Genomic DNA, 17,428 nt, shown 5'->3' with positions numbered 1-17,428 from the left:
ATCTTTAATAAAATTCTATATATGGTTTTATCTGATACAGTGCTAATTTTATTTTAAAATGTACTTATTTAGTTTATTTTTAAGTTATTTTTAAGAAAAGTTTTAAATAACTGTTTTGTGTGCATGTATATCTGTGCACCATGTGTGTGCCTGGTCCCTGAAGAGGGAATTAGATCTCCCATGAGTGAAATTACAGATAGTTAGGACCTGCCATATAGGTTGTAGGAATTGAATGTCCGCCCTTTGTGAAAGCAGTATGTGCCCTTAGCCTTTGAGCCATCTCTTTAGTCTTCTCACTTGATAGTTTTAGAAGTTATCTACCAAACTTATCTTCATTGTGACTTCAACAATACTTTGGTGTCTTCATTATTGTTCTGTTACATTGTATTTTGTTTGTGACAGGGGATTTCTGTGTTGCCTAGGCTGGCTTTGAATTTTTGATCCTTTTCTCCTGTCCCCTTTTCTGAAGATTAGAAATGGCTTGTAGTCTCAAACTATTTGTATTGCAATGAGTATGTTTTTTTTTTTAATTATATAAAGGCAGGTTTATTGGGAAGCCAATCTCAGGTGGGTTCACTGGTCTAATGGCTTTGGATTGGTATTTAATCATTTCTACAAGTGACTATAGTCATTTCACTATTGCTTTTGATGGTGAGGATTGAACCTAGGGAACAGTAGGGTAGTACCGCTGCATTACATCTCTAGCCTTGGTTCTGAATTTTCAAAATAATACCAATAGGTGGCATTGTACCATTTTGAAAAAGAAACACTGGAATGATACATTTATTTGGCCCTTAATTGACTTTGAAAAGTGTTTTTCTATTTACTTAAATTGGTCTGGTGTAGTTCTCTTATTTTAGTGATTTTAGAAGGATACTTTTAGCTTCAGAAGACAAAATCATACATGTATATGTATGAACAATATTCAAAGCACTGTTGTATTTTAGTAATACTGCCTGTTTCTTTCATTTTTCATGGTTCCATGGAAAGACAGGAAATTGGAGGTCTCTATAGTAATCAATCATTTTCAACATTTCCACACCCACACCCCTAAGTGTTCATGCATTTTAACAGTGAAGTAGTATTGGCCTTTCAACCAATCTGAGGTTTTTGTATGCAAGTGATTTTCATAGTTTAAATAGTTACAGACTTGGAATGGCTTTTGTTGGGTTCATTTTCTTTCTGACTTGGTAATTGTGTGAAAGTCATGTATTCAGTAGGAACTGTACTCCAAATTTAGAAATTTTTTGTGGCTGCTGATGCTCAGCAAGAGACTGCCTAAAAGTACAAACTTCAACACTGGGTTTAGTGGCACGTATCTACAATCCGAGGACTTGGGAGGGGGTGGCAGGAAGACCAGTAATCAAGTCATGTCCTGTATTTAGTGGATTCTGAGCCGGCTTAATACAAATGAGATTCTACTTCATATTCTGTTCGAGGTGGAACCTAGATCCTATGGAAGAACACGTTCTTATAAGCACTGATCCACATCTTCATTCAGCCCTATATTATTTAGAGCATTTGATATTTTTCTTTTCTGGTATATTCAAACTCTTTAATCTAATGCGACAATATTGCTTTAAATATATTTTCCTTCTAATTGTTATGCTGTTATATAATCATTGTAACATATCTTAGTTCTAAAGTTTTTTAAAATCCCTTAAAAGATATTTCCTTTATGAAGTACCCAAATCTGTTGAGGATAATCTTTTACTAGTATTTTATTCTCCATTTTGTTTTTGTTTTTTTGACACAGGCTTTCTCTACTAGCCCTGGCTCTCCTGGAACCCCGTGGAACAAGTCTGCCTCTGTCTCCTAAGTACTAGTGTTAGGTGCTTGTACTACCGTGCTTGGCTGTCTTGGTAACAGTTTTAGGCTCTGTTCTTCACAGGGTTTGTAGGTCTTTAGAAGTACTTTAATATTTGGTTATGTCGTCTTGATTAAATGCTAACTAGTGCCTTTTCAGTCATGCACAGTGGCACATAGAAAATGAATGTGTTTCTAATGATACTGCTTTATCTTTCAAGATCAGCAGTGTAAAGTGATGCACCAAATACACGTCCTTGAGCAACGTTTTTAGCTTTGTTGTTTTAGTGTCATTTTAATTAAGTGTTGTTTTTATACATGATTTTGTAGGTCCTGATTTTGTTGTTTGTGATGAAGGCCATATTCTAAAAAATGAAGCATCTGCTGTTTCAAAGGCTATGAACTCTATAAAATCGAGGAGGAGGATTATTTTAACAGGAACACCACTTCAAAATAACCTAATTGAGTGTGAGTTAATTAATATTACATCATTCTGCTGTAGAATGTTGCCATTGACTCATATATTTTTATAAATTTGACCATTTTTTTATTGTAGTTTGTGACCATAGAGTATAGTTAATTCTTTTCTAGAATGCTTTTCAAGTGAAATACTTTGTATGGGAAGCAAACCACTGTCAAGACATGTGCCATTGTCATTGCTTAGATATGAATAAGGGACTAGAAATACTTAAAAAGTATAAGAATTCTTTAGCGATTGCGTCAAAATATACAAATGTGTATGTATTATTGAAAAAGTCTAATAGGGATAGATATACAGTTTGAAGGAAGTACCAATAAGGACACAAAGAGTCTCGCTTAGATAGTGTATATCTCTAATCCCAGGAGGCAGAGGCAGGTTGATCTCTGTAAGTTCAAGAATAGCCAATAGTGAGACTTTGTCTCCCCCTGCAAAAATCAAATAAAAAAGACATGGCAATTGCGAACATTTCGGAAAGTGGAGATGAAGAATACAAAGAACTTCCAGTAAATCTTTTTTTGAGTAGCATTTACTCAGACTGAAGACAAAGGAAAAACAGAGCAGTGCCTTGTGAAGTTCCCTCACTGTCATGTGCTTATTTAGCAAATTGCAATTGGCATCATTGCATTGCACATTTTTTAGTGTGTTAGACCTTTATTTGTTTTTTTTTCTATTTTCCTATTCTCCCTTTACAGAAATGCTGGTTTACATTGATTGTGCTTCTTATAGGATAGTTGATGACATATTTAAAGACTTCCTCAGCTGAATCAAGAACTGAATTAGCTGTATAACTTAGCCACAGTAGCTTGTCCTCTATTTGTATTATTTTTATGTGGTACTAATATTTTCATTGCAAAATGCTCTCACTGACCATAAGATCATTATTGCAGTTATGTATACATTACAGCTACATATATTTGTTTTATGCTTTACATGTTATGAATAGTAATTTAGAATCAACTGTTTTATATAAATAGGTGTAGGATTTATGGATGATCCTTTCTGTTTCTTATATGATTTATCTAGTTCTAGAACAGATTTGCAACTGGATTTCATCCTAAGCGTAGATTCCCCCCTTGTCTCCTTACTGCCTCTCACTTCCCTTCCTGATAATACTTCTATAAGATTAGCATTTAGCATTAGGAATATTTTGGAGAGTTTTTCTGGGTCTTTCTATTATTAACGTTATTAATGAATTAATATCTTGTCTCTTAGATCATTGCATGGTTAACTTTATCAAGGAAAATTTGCTTGGATCCATCAAGGAATTCAGGAATAGATTTATAAATCCAATCCAAAACGGACAGTGTGCAGATTCTACCATGGTAGATGTGAGAGTGATGAAAAAACGTGCTCATATTCTCTATGAGATGTTAGCCGGATGTGTTCAGGTACAGAGATGCTCCACAGCAACTGAGATAATGGAGTCCCAAATCAGCTTTTGACTTTAGCCTTGAGCTACTTCGTTTCATTTTCGTTTTTAAATTTAATAATTATAACTTTTTGCATTGATTTAAAAATTCACCAGTTATTGACATTTGTAGTACCTTTCACAGTTTAAGAACATAATTGATCTATACACTTTCTTATATTTTGCTGTGTTCATGTTTAGGTTCACATTCTTAGAGCAGGGGGCTCTGAAGACCAGCACAAATGTTATGGTTAAGAAATTCTGTATACTTGACATGATGTTCAGAGCTTCACTGTTTGAATAGCTGTCATAGAGGCTAGTGTGACTGACCTAAGAAAGGACCTATTTTTAACGTGATTGCTGAGAAACAGTTTTAGAGGTTGGCAACAAAGCTTAGTGGGTTAAGGTCCTTGTCTAACAAGTCTGGCAACCCAAGTTTAATTTCTGGAATCCATGTAAAATTGAAAAGAGAAAAACCTGCTCTATCAGAGTCGTCCTCTGGGTTCTACATGGGTGCTGTGACACACACACACACACAGTTCATACAGTCATCCACACTTTGTTCATATATCCTTTCACAGACACATGCATGCACTTGTACATACACCAGTTTTATTACTTGATATACTGAACAGGTTAATAATGTTATTTAAAATAAGACTGTCCGTGAATCTAAATGTACAGATCTAGGTAAGTATGTAGAGATGGAGCTATTCAGTGATTTCAAGATCTATATTCTCTCTTAAGATACTAGACCAGTAAAGGTAGTTACAAAAATGTTCTATAGGGACATAAAAGGCTGGCCCCGAGTATGATAATAGTGCTGTCATAGCAGAGAATCGTGTCTGATATGTTGACTATATATACTATTAAGCGGTACTCTTCTGTATTCCCATTATTACCCGAGCAGTAAGTTGGTTTTTCTGTTTAAGTAGTTATTTGTCCAGGGAAACAGGCACGGGGGCTCCTCATCTCATTCGCACCAGGGTCCTCAGAGGCCAGGTTTCAGGTTAAGCCATATGTGTGATTGAAAGTGTTCCCATAATCATTCCAAAATGTTATCTAAGTAAGGGTAAACTTAATACCTTTAACCCAGTATATCCAGAGTATTTTTATTGCAATATAAAATCATTATGGAAAATTTAATAAGTAGATATTTGCATTTAATAAGTATTAGTATTTGTGAATTTTTCTGTCTCTAATAAAATTATTTCATTAGTGTTTTGTACATGTCTTATTTTCTCAGAGAGTACAAACATTGCCTCAGAAGTTATTGTTTGGCATACAACTCAGGTTGCATTAGAATTTTGAATGTTGGGTTTTTCATTCCGTTTTTTTTTTTCTCCTCTGAGAAGGGTTTTCTTTTATGTAGTCTAGGCTGGCCTGGAACCCTCGATGCTCCTGCCTAAGCCTCTCAAGTTTTAGGATCATAGGGATGTACTTCAACACTTGACTATGTGGAACTTATTCTTATGGTTTCCTATGTGAAAACCATGTTACTTTTGACAGTATTGCTTTTCACATGACTTGTGACATCACCAAATTTTTGCCATTGTTTTTAAATATAAAGAAGACAGATATCTTGAAAACTTGCATTTTTTTAAAAAAGTGATCATATGATACTTGAATTTAAAACCCGATGGCCGTGTTGCAGTATCTTTTTTACCAATGTAACCTATCATCTAGTCATGTGAGACATATAAGTATATGTGGTCTCTGTTATGAATTGAGAGGGAAACTATTCTTAAGAAAATATTGACTGTGTCTTTCAGCCCTAAAACCCACAGTTCTTCAAGCAGTTCATTCTGGTTACATAATAGTTAGATCATTGATTTGCATTTTTTGTCTTGTTAATTGCAGAGGAAAGATTACACAGCATTAACAAAGTTCTTGCCTCCAAAACATGAATATGTGTTAGCTGTGAGAATGACTGCTATTCAGTGCAAGCTTTATCAGTACTACTTAGATCATTTAACAGGTAACAAATACATTCAGTTGTTTTAATCTGTATGAGTATGTTCTTTCTCTGAAAAATACGGTCTTAGTAGTTTTCCATGTTTTTTTCTTTCTTTTTTTTTTTAGTTTTCTATTTGAACAAAATATGGCTAAAGTTGCAATGTTTATTGTTAAAATTGCTATGAATGCTAAACTCAAAGGACAAACTTAAAGCAATAATGTTTTCTGTTTGCTTGCTTTGTGTAGCCCTGACTACATTACTATCCCCTGGCTAATGAAATACTGCTTAGTAGAAGTGCCCTTACCCTGTACATATGGGACCTAACTTGACTTTTTGCAGCCCCCTCTTTTCCAAATACACAAGAAAATACCCATAAATCTCTCTGTATAATTTGTAACTAAGCCTTTAATTTGTTAAGAATAGTTTACCGGGGGTGGGGGTGTGGGGGTGTGGTTTGAGAGATGTTCCAGTGATTAAAAATAGCCTTTATTCCAGAGGACCCAGGTTCAGTTCTCAACACCCACATGGCATCTCAAAACTGTCTGTAATTCTCGTTCCAGGGAATCTGACACCCTCACAGACATATATGCAGGCAGAACACCAAGGTGCATAAAATGAAAAATTAAGTTATTTATTAAAAAAATGAAAAAGAACTAGGTTATGCCAAGTATGATGGTACATGCCTTTTATTCCAGTAGCAGCCCGAGGCTCTTTGAATTCCAGGCTAGGGTAGGCTACACAGTGAGTTCCAGGACAGCCAGGCCTATACAGACAAACCCTGTCTTGAACAAAAGAGACAAAGGAGTATTTCTGAAGGATATGCAATAGAGGAAGAATAAAATTCCAGAGTAGTCTTTACAATATTCAGCTACATTGTTTTTGAAAAGTACATAGATTAAATCCATGAAGTTCACAAAGTTTGAAGGTAAAATACAAGGCAAGGACTGGAGAGATGGCTCAGTGGTTAAGAGCATTGACTGCTCTTCCAGAGGTACTGAGTTCGAATCCCAGTAACCACATGGTGGCTCACAACCATCTGGAATGGGGTCTGGTTCCCTCTTCTGGTGTATCTGTAGACAGCCATACTGTACTCATATACATTAAATAATAAAGGGGTCGCTTATATATACTATTAGATCATCTACAAACTGTGATACTTTGACTTCTTCCTTAATAATTTTTATCCCCTCGATATCCTTTTGTTGTCTTACTTCTCTAGTTATAACTTTGTGAGTTCTTCTTAATAAATAGAGAATGCGCTACCGTTTTCTTCTCTTATATTTTAATGGGATTACTTTAAGTTTCTCTCCATTTTAATTTGATGTTGACTGTTGGTTTGCTATATATTGCTTTTATTATATTTAGGTATTTGCCATGAATTCATGATCTCTCTCTAAGACTTTTAATGTGAAGGGGTGTTGTGTTTTATAAAAGTTTTTTTCAGCATCTAAATGAGATGTTTATATGTTTTTTTTTCCTTCAGTTTGTTTAGATAGTATATTATGTTGATGGATTTCATATATATATTTCCTTGGGATGAAGCCTACTTGATCGTGATGGATGATCATTTTGATGTGTTCTTCTTGGATTCAGTTTGTGAGAATGTTATTGAGTAGTTTTGCATCGATATTCATAAACAAAATTGGTTTGAAGTTCTCTTACTTTCCTGAGTCTTTGTGTGGTTTAGGTGTCAGTAATTGCAGTGTCACAGAGTGAATTAGATAATGCTTCTTCTGTTTCTGTTTTGTGGAATACTTTGAGGAATATTGGTTTCAGGTCTTCTTTGAAGTTGTGGTAGAATTCTGCACTAAAATTATCTGGTCCTGGACTTTTTGGTTTTGAGGTTTTTGATGACTATTTCTATTTCTTTAGGGGTTATGGTACTGTTTAAATAGTTTACCTATTCTTGATTTAGACTTTGGTACGTGGCATCAGTCTAGAAAATCATCTATTTTTGTCTAACCAGTTTTGTAGTGTATAGGCTTTTGTAGTAGGTTCTGACAAGTTTTTAATTTTCTTCAGGTTCTTTTTATATCTCTCCCTTATCATTTCTGATTTTGTTAATTTGGATATTATCTTTGTACCTTTTAGTTTGGCTAAAGGGTTATCTTACTGATTTTCTTAAAGATTTAGTTCTCAGTTTTGATGATTCTTTGTCTAGTTCTCTTTGTTTCTACTTGGTGATTTCACCTCTCGGTTTGAGTATTTCTTTCCTTCTACTCCTTGGTTGTGTTTGCTTCTTTCTGTTCTAGAGCTTTCAGGTGTGCTGTTAAGTTGCTTATATAGGATCTTTCCAATTTCTTAATGAAGGCACTAGTGCTATGAATTTTCTTATTAACACTGCTTTCATTCTGTCATGCATTTCAGTATGATTGTCTTAATTTTCATTGAATTGTATAATGTTCTTGGTTTCTGTATTGCATCCAGGACAGAGTTGATTAGTTTCCATGAATATGTAGGCTTTCTGTTGTTTTTGTTGTTATTGAAAACCAGCCTTATTTATTCTGTGGTGATCTGATAGACTGCATGAGATTATTTTAATCTTCTTGTATTTGTTAAGGTTTGTTTTATGTCCAATTACACGGTCAATTTTGGAGATTCCACGAGGTGCTCACTACCCTCTTGTTTTGGGTGAAATCTTCTGTAGGTGTCTACTAAATCCATTTGGTTCATAACATCTATTAGTTTCAGTGTGTCTGTGTTGAGTTTCTGTCTCAATGATCTGTCCATTGGTGACAGTGCAGTGTTGAAGTCCCCCACTATGATTGTGTGGGGTTCAATGTGGTTTTTGAGCTTTAGTAAAGTTTCTTTTATGAATGTGGGTGCCCTTGCACTTGGTCTTTGAATGTTCAGCATTGACACTTCTTCTTCTTGGTGGAATTTTCCTTTGATGCATATGAAGTTTTTCCCCCCCCATCTCATTTGAGATGTAAGTCAATTTTATTGAAAATTAGAATTGCAACTCCTGCTTGTTTCTTGGGACCATTTACTTGGAAAACTTTTTCTCAGCTTTTCCTTTGAGGTAGTGACTGATTGTTACTGAGGTGTATATTTTGTATGTAGGAAAATGCTGAATTCTGTTTATGTATCCAGTCTGTTAGCCTGTGTCTTTTTATTGGGGAGTTGAGTTCATTGATGTTGAGACATATTAACGACAGATAATTGTTAAATCCTGTTATTTTTGTTGTTGGAGGTAGAATTTTGTGTGTATGATTCTCTTCTTTTGGGTTTGTTGTATAATGCTTAATTTTTTGTGCTTTCTAGGATGTATTTTTTAACCCTCCTTGCATGTGTTTCAAACTATTACTAAAAAATGATTTTATAAGACTTTTGATACTTTGAAAAGCATGTGTGTCATAGATAATCTAATACAGAATCACCATGGTAGAAATGGAGATTTCTTGTGGCTTCAACTATAGTTTCTTTTGGTCAGGTGTGGGCAATAGCACTGAAGGTGGAAGAGGAAAGGCAGGTGCAAAGCTCTTCCAAGATTTCCAGATGCTAAGTAGAATCTGGACTCATCCTTGGTGTTTGCAACTGGACTATATTAGCAAAGAAAATAAGGTAAAGCAAGTACCTCAAATTGTTTAAATTCTACTTTTTATATTCTTTATACCTGAAGCAACTTTCTATTTCATTAATTCAGCTTCTTTTATTTTTAGTTCACACACACATCACTCATCTCTTTGTTGTCATTGAGATGAGTACTTACTCTGTATCCTTAGGTGGCATGAAACTTACTGTGTAGTCCGTGTTAACCTCCAGCTTTTGTCCTTCTTCTTCCCTTTACCTTCTGAATGTTGGCATTATAGGTGTATGCCACCATGCCTTGCTTATTTCTGTATCTTGAGTTCATTATGCTTATAGGGTCGTTAAATGTTTGTTTATGTGCTGGAATTTGAACCCAAGGGGCCTACACCCCCAGTTTTAAATGTTCTTGTATTGAGCTCCTTTAACTTTTTCGAGGGGTGACTCACTAATTGAATGTTTGCCTAGTAGGCACAAGACCCTTAGTTTAGATTTCCAGTGACCTGAGCACACACAGTGAAAATAATGTAAAAATTTAAAAATTGGGCTAGGGATGCAGTTCAGTAGATACAGTATCTAGCATATGTGATATACTGTGTTTGGTCTCCAGGACCACACAAATCAGGCAAAGTGACATATATCTATATATAATCCTAGCACTTGGGAGGTTGGAAGTAAGAGGATCTGAGCTGGGTGTGTTAACACACATGTGTAATCTCAGCACTGGAAGGGTGGAGGTATCCAGCCTTGGGAGGTCAGGTCAACCTTTGCTGAGAACTTGTCTTAATTATTCCTTTAGTTTGATGCAATTTTATGCTTATAGAAAAATGACTCAAGATTATTCATATTTTATATGAGTACACTATAGCTGTCCTCAGACACACCAGAAGAGGGCATCTGATACCATTACACATGGTTATGAGCCACCATGTGATTGCTGGGAATTGAACTCTGGACCTCTGGACGAGCAGCCAGTGCTCTTAACCACTGAGCCATCTCTCCAGCCTCGTATTTTAATTCACTTTCTCTTAATTTTTATATCACATATGGTCATAGTAACTTATCAGAGACAATAAGTTTACTTTGGTACAATACACTAAACTTTGTTTGCATTGCTTTCTTTTCACATTTTCTTCATCCCATTTAAGACTTCCTGTTTTATAATATTGTTAAATCACCATTATCTCTTTGAATTTTCTATACTTCCTTAGACCCAATTCTTTTTATATCACTTAAGTGAAATGAAATATTTGACTTTCCAATATATGTTGAAACGGGCTACTAAAACATGTCTTCTTTTGTCTAGGGTTATTTTGATGAAGATAGTATGGATGAATTTATAGCTTCAGATTCTGATGAAACCTCTATGAGTATAAGCTCAGATGAGTATGCAAAGTAAATTGAGTCCTTTTGTTACCTATGCTGGTACATTTAAAAGCCTGTACTTGTGGGTGGTCTTCTGATAGTTGGCTTTATAGTCTTACTTAATATACTTTCCTAACAAAGTTCTCTCTCTCTTTCCCTCCCTCATTCCCTCCCTTCCTCCCCCCCCTTCCCCTTTTCATTTTAGAAAGAAGAAAACAAAGGGAAAGAAGGGGAAGAAGGACAGTAGCTCAAGCGGGAGTGGCAGTGACAACGATGTTGAAGTCATAAAAGTCTGGAATTCAAGATCTAGAGGAGGTGGAGAAGGAAATTTGGATGAGACGGGAAACAACCCTTCAGTTTCTCTGAAGCTAGATGAAAGTGAGTGTCCTGAACATTCATTGTAGTCCATTGGCTGAGAACAAATCAGGTCGTCCATGTTTGCTTTGTCCTGTTATCCTAGAGAACTGAAGCAAAGGAATTTCTTTGCTGGGGTATTGAGAGCATGAGGAGTTAGAACAAATCATTGATGCTTTATTGTAGGCAAGTCAATTTGCTCTGTGTGGTAATTTGGAGGAAAGGAAATGGAAAGCTAATTGTTTATTTAAATGTGTATGCCCTCATCCAACTATATCTGACTTTGCTGCATATAGCTTTTATGTGTCGTTCTTTAGTGTTATTGAGGTGAAGATGGTAAATCTAGTTTTATAAATGAATGTTAGAACTGGAATTCATGCTAGAACGTCTAATCTTAACAGGTCTGTAGGCATTCATGTAAGTACATAGAAAAACTCTAAGCATTTCAAGTAGTAAATGTATACAGTAGAATGAATTTTAATCATTTAGACTTTTTCTTTTCTATTTCTTCATAATCTATAATTACGTGCTTTGGTTCCCCTTAAAGCATGTACAATTCATTTTTCTGTTTTTTCTCTTTTATATGAAAGTAAAAGTTTACTGTCCAGTGGCTTCAGTTTTTCTTCCTTTATATATGCTTAAGAGTTGGTACTCAGCCATTCTATATTCTTAGAACGAGCTGACTGTGTTTAGGAGCTTTAAAGCTGGGACCAAAGATCCGAATATGTCAAATATCTTACTTCTAAATGGCTCTGAATATTTGGCATTGGGGTGTTATAGAGCAAAACAGTTAACCATCTGTGAGGAGGAAAGCAATGTGGGTGGCAGCTGAATGATCTTGTTTGAGCTCAGGTCTGCAGCTGACTAACACAGTGATTCCTCTATAAACGCTTCTCTTTTCAGTACCTCTGTGGAGTAGACAGGTGGCAGCCTAACTACAAACCCTGGATTCTCCAAATCAGGGGAGTCATGAAATTTAAACTACAAAATTTCCCTCTTTCTTCTTCTCTTTGGCTACTCCATTCATTAAAGCAGCTTTATCAGCATTCATCTTTCAAGTCGAATTAAAGAGTATTTCATCAACACAGCGAAAACTGTGATTATAGAGTTAAAGCAATGAAAAGCTTCGCTATCTCCTCCTGTGCTCTCTTCCACCCTTTCTACTTACAGTTCTGCAGGCTCTCCCTGTATATGTGTGTTTGTGGGAAGATCTATTATATTTCAGTAGTCTTACTGAATTTCTTTTCTTCTGTTAGGGATGCAAAGAAAGAATATGTTCAGTTCTGTAAATAAATTGTATGCAAGTCAGAGGAATGGGGAGCAGTTGAAGGGGAGGCAGTAAGGGGTAAATTTGATGTATGTATGAAATTCTCAAGGAATAAACTATTAATCAGTTTTAAAATTTGACATCCCTTTTATTATCAGGAAGTGTAGGTGGGATGTGTAGCTGCATTGCTTCTAGAATACTTAGCTGTCCCATTTTTTCTGGTGTGCTATCTATAGTGTCCTCAGTTGTGATACTGTGAAGGGCTTGGAAAGTATTGGGCCAAGGTGTAGATGTTGTGTGTTGTGTGCTTGATAAGGTTGAAAAAGTCATACGTTGACTGGCAATCTAGGGCTTTTGCTTTTTAAAGCTTGTGTGAAGTAGTTTTTTACTTAGAAGCTGCCTCATCTTGGGGTCCCCCGCATATGCAGCTACCAAATCCAAGCACTATAGCTGATGCCAAAAAGTACTTACTGGCAAGAACCAAATAGAGATGCCTCCTTGGGGACTATGCTAATGTCGTATAGATACAGCTGAGCATGTTTGCAGCTAACCATTGGTCTGAACTTGGGGATCCCAATGAGGTTGCTAAAGAAAAGACCTAAGGACCTTAAAGGGGTTGCAACATCATGGGAAGAACATTATTAACCAACCAAAACTCCCATGGAGTAAAACACCAACCTTTGTGCACACATTGAGAAACCTTTTGATCCATTTGCGTATGTAGCTGAAGATAGCAGTGTCTGGCATCAATGTGAGAAGAGGCTTTTGTTCCAGAGATGGCATGTTTTCCCAATGTAGGGGAATGCCAAGGCAGTGGGGTGGAGAGAGGGATTAGAAGGGAGTGCACCTTTGTGAAGACAACTTATTCTCCCTTAACAACCTGATCATCTCTTGAGAATCAAAATTTAACGTGTGTTTTAGTGAAGACGAATCATGTTCCAATTCACAGCACCACACTGTTGTTGCTTTGCTTTTTCTACACACCCCCCCCACACACACACACAAACTTCCTGCTTATTTCTTGTCTCTTTTCTCCTTCCTTTCTCTATTATTTATTTTATATGTACAGATGTTTTGGAAACAAGTTATGCCTTTTCCCCTTTAAAATGTACATTTTATGTTATTCCAAATGTAGCAGTAATCTAGTTATTTAAATATAGAAGACATCAAGAAGTGAGCATATTGCTTTCAAATTATATTTTGTGTCTTCTAAGATTCTTGTGGGGTCCAGAATGTATATAAAGTCGTAGTTGGATACATTTAGTTGTTTTTAACACACACAGCACAGAATTGTAACAGAAGTTATAATTAATGTATATGGATGATAAAATCAGAAAAGTCAGCATAAATATTTGATTGCAAATTTTAATATCATACACTGCTAAGGATTTGTTTTTTTCAGACAAGGTTTCTGTGTAGTCAAACTAGTCTTGAACTTGATAAGTAATATAGGATGGCCTTGAGCTTGAGATAGGCCTTCGTTAGCTTCCATACTACTGGGATTGTAGACAAGGTTCAGCAGCCTGGCTAGAGTATATAGTAATTGAAATAGCCCACAGGTTTCTGGATTATTTATTTTAAAGAAATGTTCTCATGTAGTCCAAGTTATATAGCTGAGTAAAACCTGAACTTTTGTTCCTCCTTCAGAATTTTAGGATTATAGATATATCCCACAATACTTTGATTTTTGCAGTGCTGGGGATAAAATCCAGAGTTTAATGCTATAGAAGCATTTTACCAAACGAGCTACAGTTCCAGTTCTACATTTTGCTCTTTTAGATTTTACTGGAAGTTGTTATTATACTTAGTAGGATCAAAAGTAGAATGGAAGGGCTACAGTAATAGGTCATTGGTAGGCTACATATTCAGCACTCAGGATTCCCTGGATTGGATTCCCTAGCCATGCACCAAGAGTGGAATCTATTACATTTGCATAGAAATTATCACAGATTCTTAACTTAGGCATTTTATATTTAACTTCACATTTTTACTCTCTGCTGGCATTTTTCAGTTCTGATATTGATGATGATGACAACAATGACTCCTCATGGTTTTTCAAGACAGGGTTTCTCTTTGTAGCTCTGGCTGTCCTGAAATTATCCCTGTAGACCTTGCTGGCCCCAATTTCAGAGACCTGCCTGCCTCTGCCTCCAGAGTGCTGTGATTAAAGGCATGCAGTACCACTCTTCAGCCATATTAAATTATTTTTGTGCACTATTCTCCAGAAGCATTGGCTGTTTTCCAGGTGACTAATTATAAAAGGTTTAGTTAACATTTGTTTAGTAAGTTATGTGCCAGGGTTCTTAAGATTATGTTCAAGGTAGAAATTGATGTTTCAGGGTATAGACATATTCAAGACTACAATTTATTATAGTCAAAAGTTACAACAGAAAGTCAACCAAGAGAAAAGGCACAAGCAGTAAAGTCCAGAAGAAACTTCTAAACTACCTATGGAGACCTCTAGAACGAATTTCTCTAACATCCAATTACCACATGTTCCCACATGAAGGTGAAAGGAGGAAAAGACTGCACAGTTGGCTTCTGCCTTTCACGTGTGTGCCCCCCCAATTATATACAATAGTAAATACACTTTTGATTTTTTTAAAACAAAGATACTTGTAAAATACTAGAAATAAGCAACTTTAGAAAAATGTAGTGACAAAAAATACTAGTAAACAGCCTGAGGAAAGTTAGCTCACAAAACAAACAACAGGGTTAGATTCTCAAGAAAATGAGATTATGTAAACATTGTATAAAGTCTGTGAAATCAGTATGTCGAATTACAGTAAAAATCATATCTTTGTGTTGTAAAATTTAAAACAGGTAAAAATGTATGGTAGCTAGGAAACATACCAATAAGCATATGTACATATATTCATTGTAATGATTATGTAATCATGTAGTGGTATAGTACATTGCAGAATATCTGAGTGAGTGAAAAACCGTACTGAACAAAATTTTAAGTATGGTATAAACAGTATGTTAGTATTTGTGCATGGCCTAAAATGCCATGGGTGTGTAATTTAGGGATGTACTTGCAGTGAAATAGAAATGACAAATTTATATAAAAGTAGGGTATTGGCTAGGCCTTAGAAAAAGAGAGAATAGACCACCTTTAGACTTTACCTGCATCAAGTAGAGTTTTCAGTTATGATTAGCATGATATATGGAGGCAGAGCTGTATATTATACCCTGCTTTTTATAACATTAAAAATTTAAATACTTTTCAATGGAAGACAATTGTGAGAAAATGTAGAAGCCTTTTAAGCATATTATTTTTTTTACTTTGATTCACATTATGTTTACATTATCTAATAGACTACTTCTTATATATTTTACTTTATGGTCAAATTTTTTGTTAAAATAATAACAAAATAGTTCAGTATGATTGGGTGATATCATTTTTTCAGATCAGACTTTGGGTTTAGTAGCCCAGTGAAGAGATTTTCTTCCTTGATCTCTCTGTCTCTGTTACTTTGTGTCTCTTACAGTATATTTTCAGGGATTTAGTTTTTTGAGGTCTGGGGGATTTGCATCTCTTTATTGGTCTCTTTCTGAGCTCCTCAGCCCTGCTTGTAGGGTCTGTCTTGCACTCTGTCAGAATCAGTCTTCTGCTTGCTGTCATCTTGTATTTCACTGTGCCTTCATTTCTCCATTCTATGCCTTGCTCTCAGTGTAGAGCTCTTTGTCCTGTGATGGCATCTCTCTCTCTATGTTCATCCGCTGTCCTTTCCCTTCCTCTGTCCTAAGTAGCTATCAGTCTTTTAGCTTTTTTATTCTAGCTTGTTTGCTTTCATTCAGGTTTTTTGTTTTGTTTTGTTTTGTTTTTGCTGATTATTGTACTTACTTATATCTTGTTTATTTTATTTAGGTAAAACTGCTTCCACTTCTAACCCAAGTAGCCCAGCTCCAGATTGGTACAAAGATTTTGTTACAGATGCTGATGCTGAGGTTTTAGAACATTCTGGAAAAATGGTGCTTCTCTTTGAAATTCTTCGAATGGCAGAAGAAATTGGGGATAAAGTGTAAGCTTTTTTAATATCTGTTTTATAACTTAACTTTTTGGTAACCATACTATTGTTTATAGAGTTTATTTAAACAAGTCTGATATGTTTTCTTCCCATGATAAGTTGTAATTTCTTTGATTATTACACTGTCATGCCAGTACAACCAGCTACCCTCCTCATAAGCGGCTGTTTCTAAGTATATAATCAAGTTTTTTCTCTGGTGCTTGAAGTTTGCACTGTACAGTTTAGGGTGGTCTTAAACTCAGCAGTCTTTCTGCCTCTGCTTCACAGCTACTGGGATTAATTGGTAAAAATGTTTTGTAGCAGAAAAATAGGAATTGGTAGATTAAATACAGGCAATAAATAATCAGAGTGACTGCTAGCTCTGTAACTTCAATGACTAGTACATTATAGTATTAGAAGAAATATAGCGGGCTGGAGAGATGGCTTAGCGGTTAAGAGCACTGACTGCTCTTCCAGATGTCCTGAGTTCAATTCCCAGCAACCACATGGTGGCTCACAGCCATCTGTAATGAGATCTGATGCCCTCTTCTGGTGTCTGAGGAAATAACAGTGTACTTATATATAATAAATAAATAAATATTTAAAAAAAAAAAAGAAGAAGAAATATAGCATTTTCTTTGGGCCAGTCTAAGTTTGAATTACATGTTCTTGAAAGATGAAAAGTAGGAACTAGATATTTGAGTTTAAATCTCCTATAAGGGGAAAAATGATTCTTATACATGTTTGTTGTTTGTTTTCGTTATCAATTTGTACAATTTAAAATTTGAGAGTTCAGATGATGTTTGTAGCTTAGTGGTAGAGTACTTGCCTAGTGTGTACAAGGTTTGATTGTTAGCACCTTCAATTTTTTATTTGCATATGATCTTTATTAGTTACTTTCTGATCATTGTAACAAAACACTCAATAGAAACAACTTAAAAGAAGAGAGGTTTACTCTGGCTTATGGTTGCAGAGGGAGTTTAGTTTATCTTTCCAAAAGAAGTAGACATGGTAGAGGGAATATGAAGCAGCCATTGTTCACAGACCCCAGGAAGTAGATAAAGCTCATCTACCCCAGCCATCGGTTTCTGCAAGTATTGATTTAAAAAGTTTCTAACTACATGTGTGTGTGTTCCCAGTGCCATGGCACATGTGGGGAAGTCACAAAAGAAATTTAGGAGATGGTTTTATCCTTCCATGTGGGATCCTGAGGTTGAATTCAAGCTCCCTGACCTGGTGGCACCTTTACTCA

General features: G+C 35.6%; 1 protein-coding gene across 1 annotated transcript in view; it reads left to right on the top strand.

Annotated features, from left to right (window-relative positions):
* Positions 1 to 17,428, top strand: part of ATRX (ATRX chromatin remodeler) — a gene marked incomplete at its 5' end in the record, with an annotated part of 83,514 nt that overhangs the window by 43,335 nt on the left and 22,751 nt on the right. The window contains 7 exons of the mRNA XM_080910106.1: positions 2,137 to 2,274; positions 3,500 to 3,675; positions 5,556 to 5,673; positions 9,086 to 9,216; positions 10,487 to 10,575; positions 10,751 to 10,923; positions 16,038 to 16,191. Coding sequence (XP_080766232.1) covers positions 2,137 to 2,274; positions 3,500 to 3,675; positions 5,556 to 5,673; positions 9,086 to 9,216; positions 10,487 to 10,575; positions 10,751 to 10,923; positions 16,038 to 16,191 — 979 coding nt within the window. The remainder of the gene's footprint in view (positions 1 to 2,136; positions 2,275 to 3,499; positions 3,676 to 5,555; positions 5,674 to 9,085; positions 9,217 to 10,486; positions 10,576 to 10,750; positions 10,924 to 16,037; positions 16,192 to 17,428) is intronic.

Source organism: Micromys minutus, assembly GCF_963924665.1.
Source record: "Micromys minutus genome assembly, chromosome: X".
NCBI lineage: Eukaryota > Metazoa > Chordata > Mammalia > Rodentia > Muridae > Micromys > Micromys minutus.
Note: the sequence above shows the minus strand (reverse complement) of the source record. Positions and strands in the feature narration are given on the sequence as shown.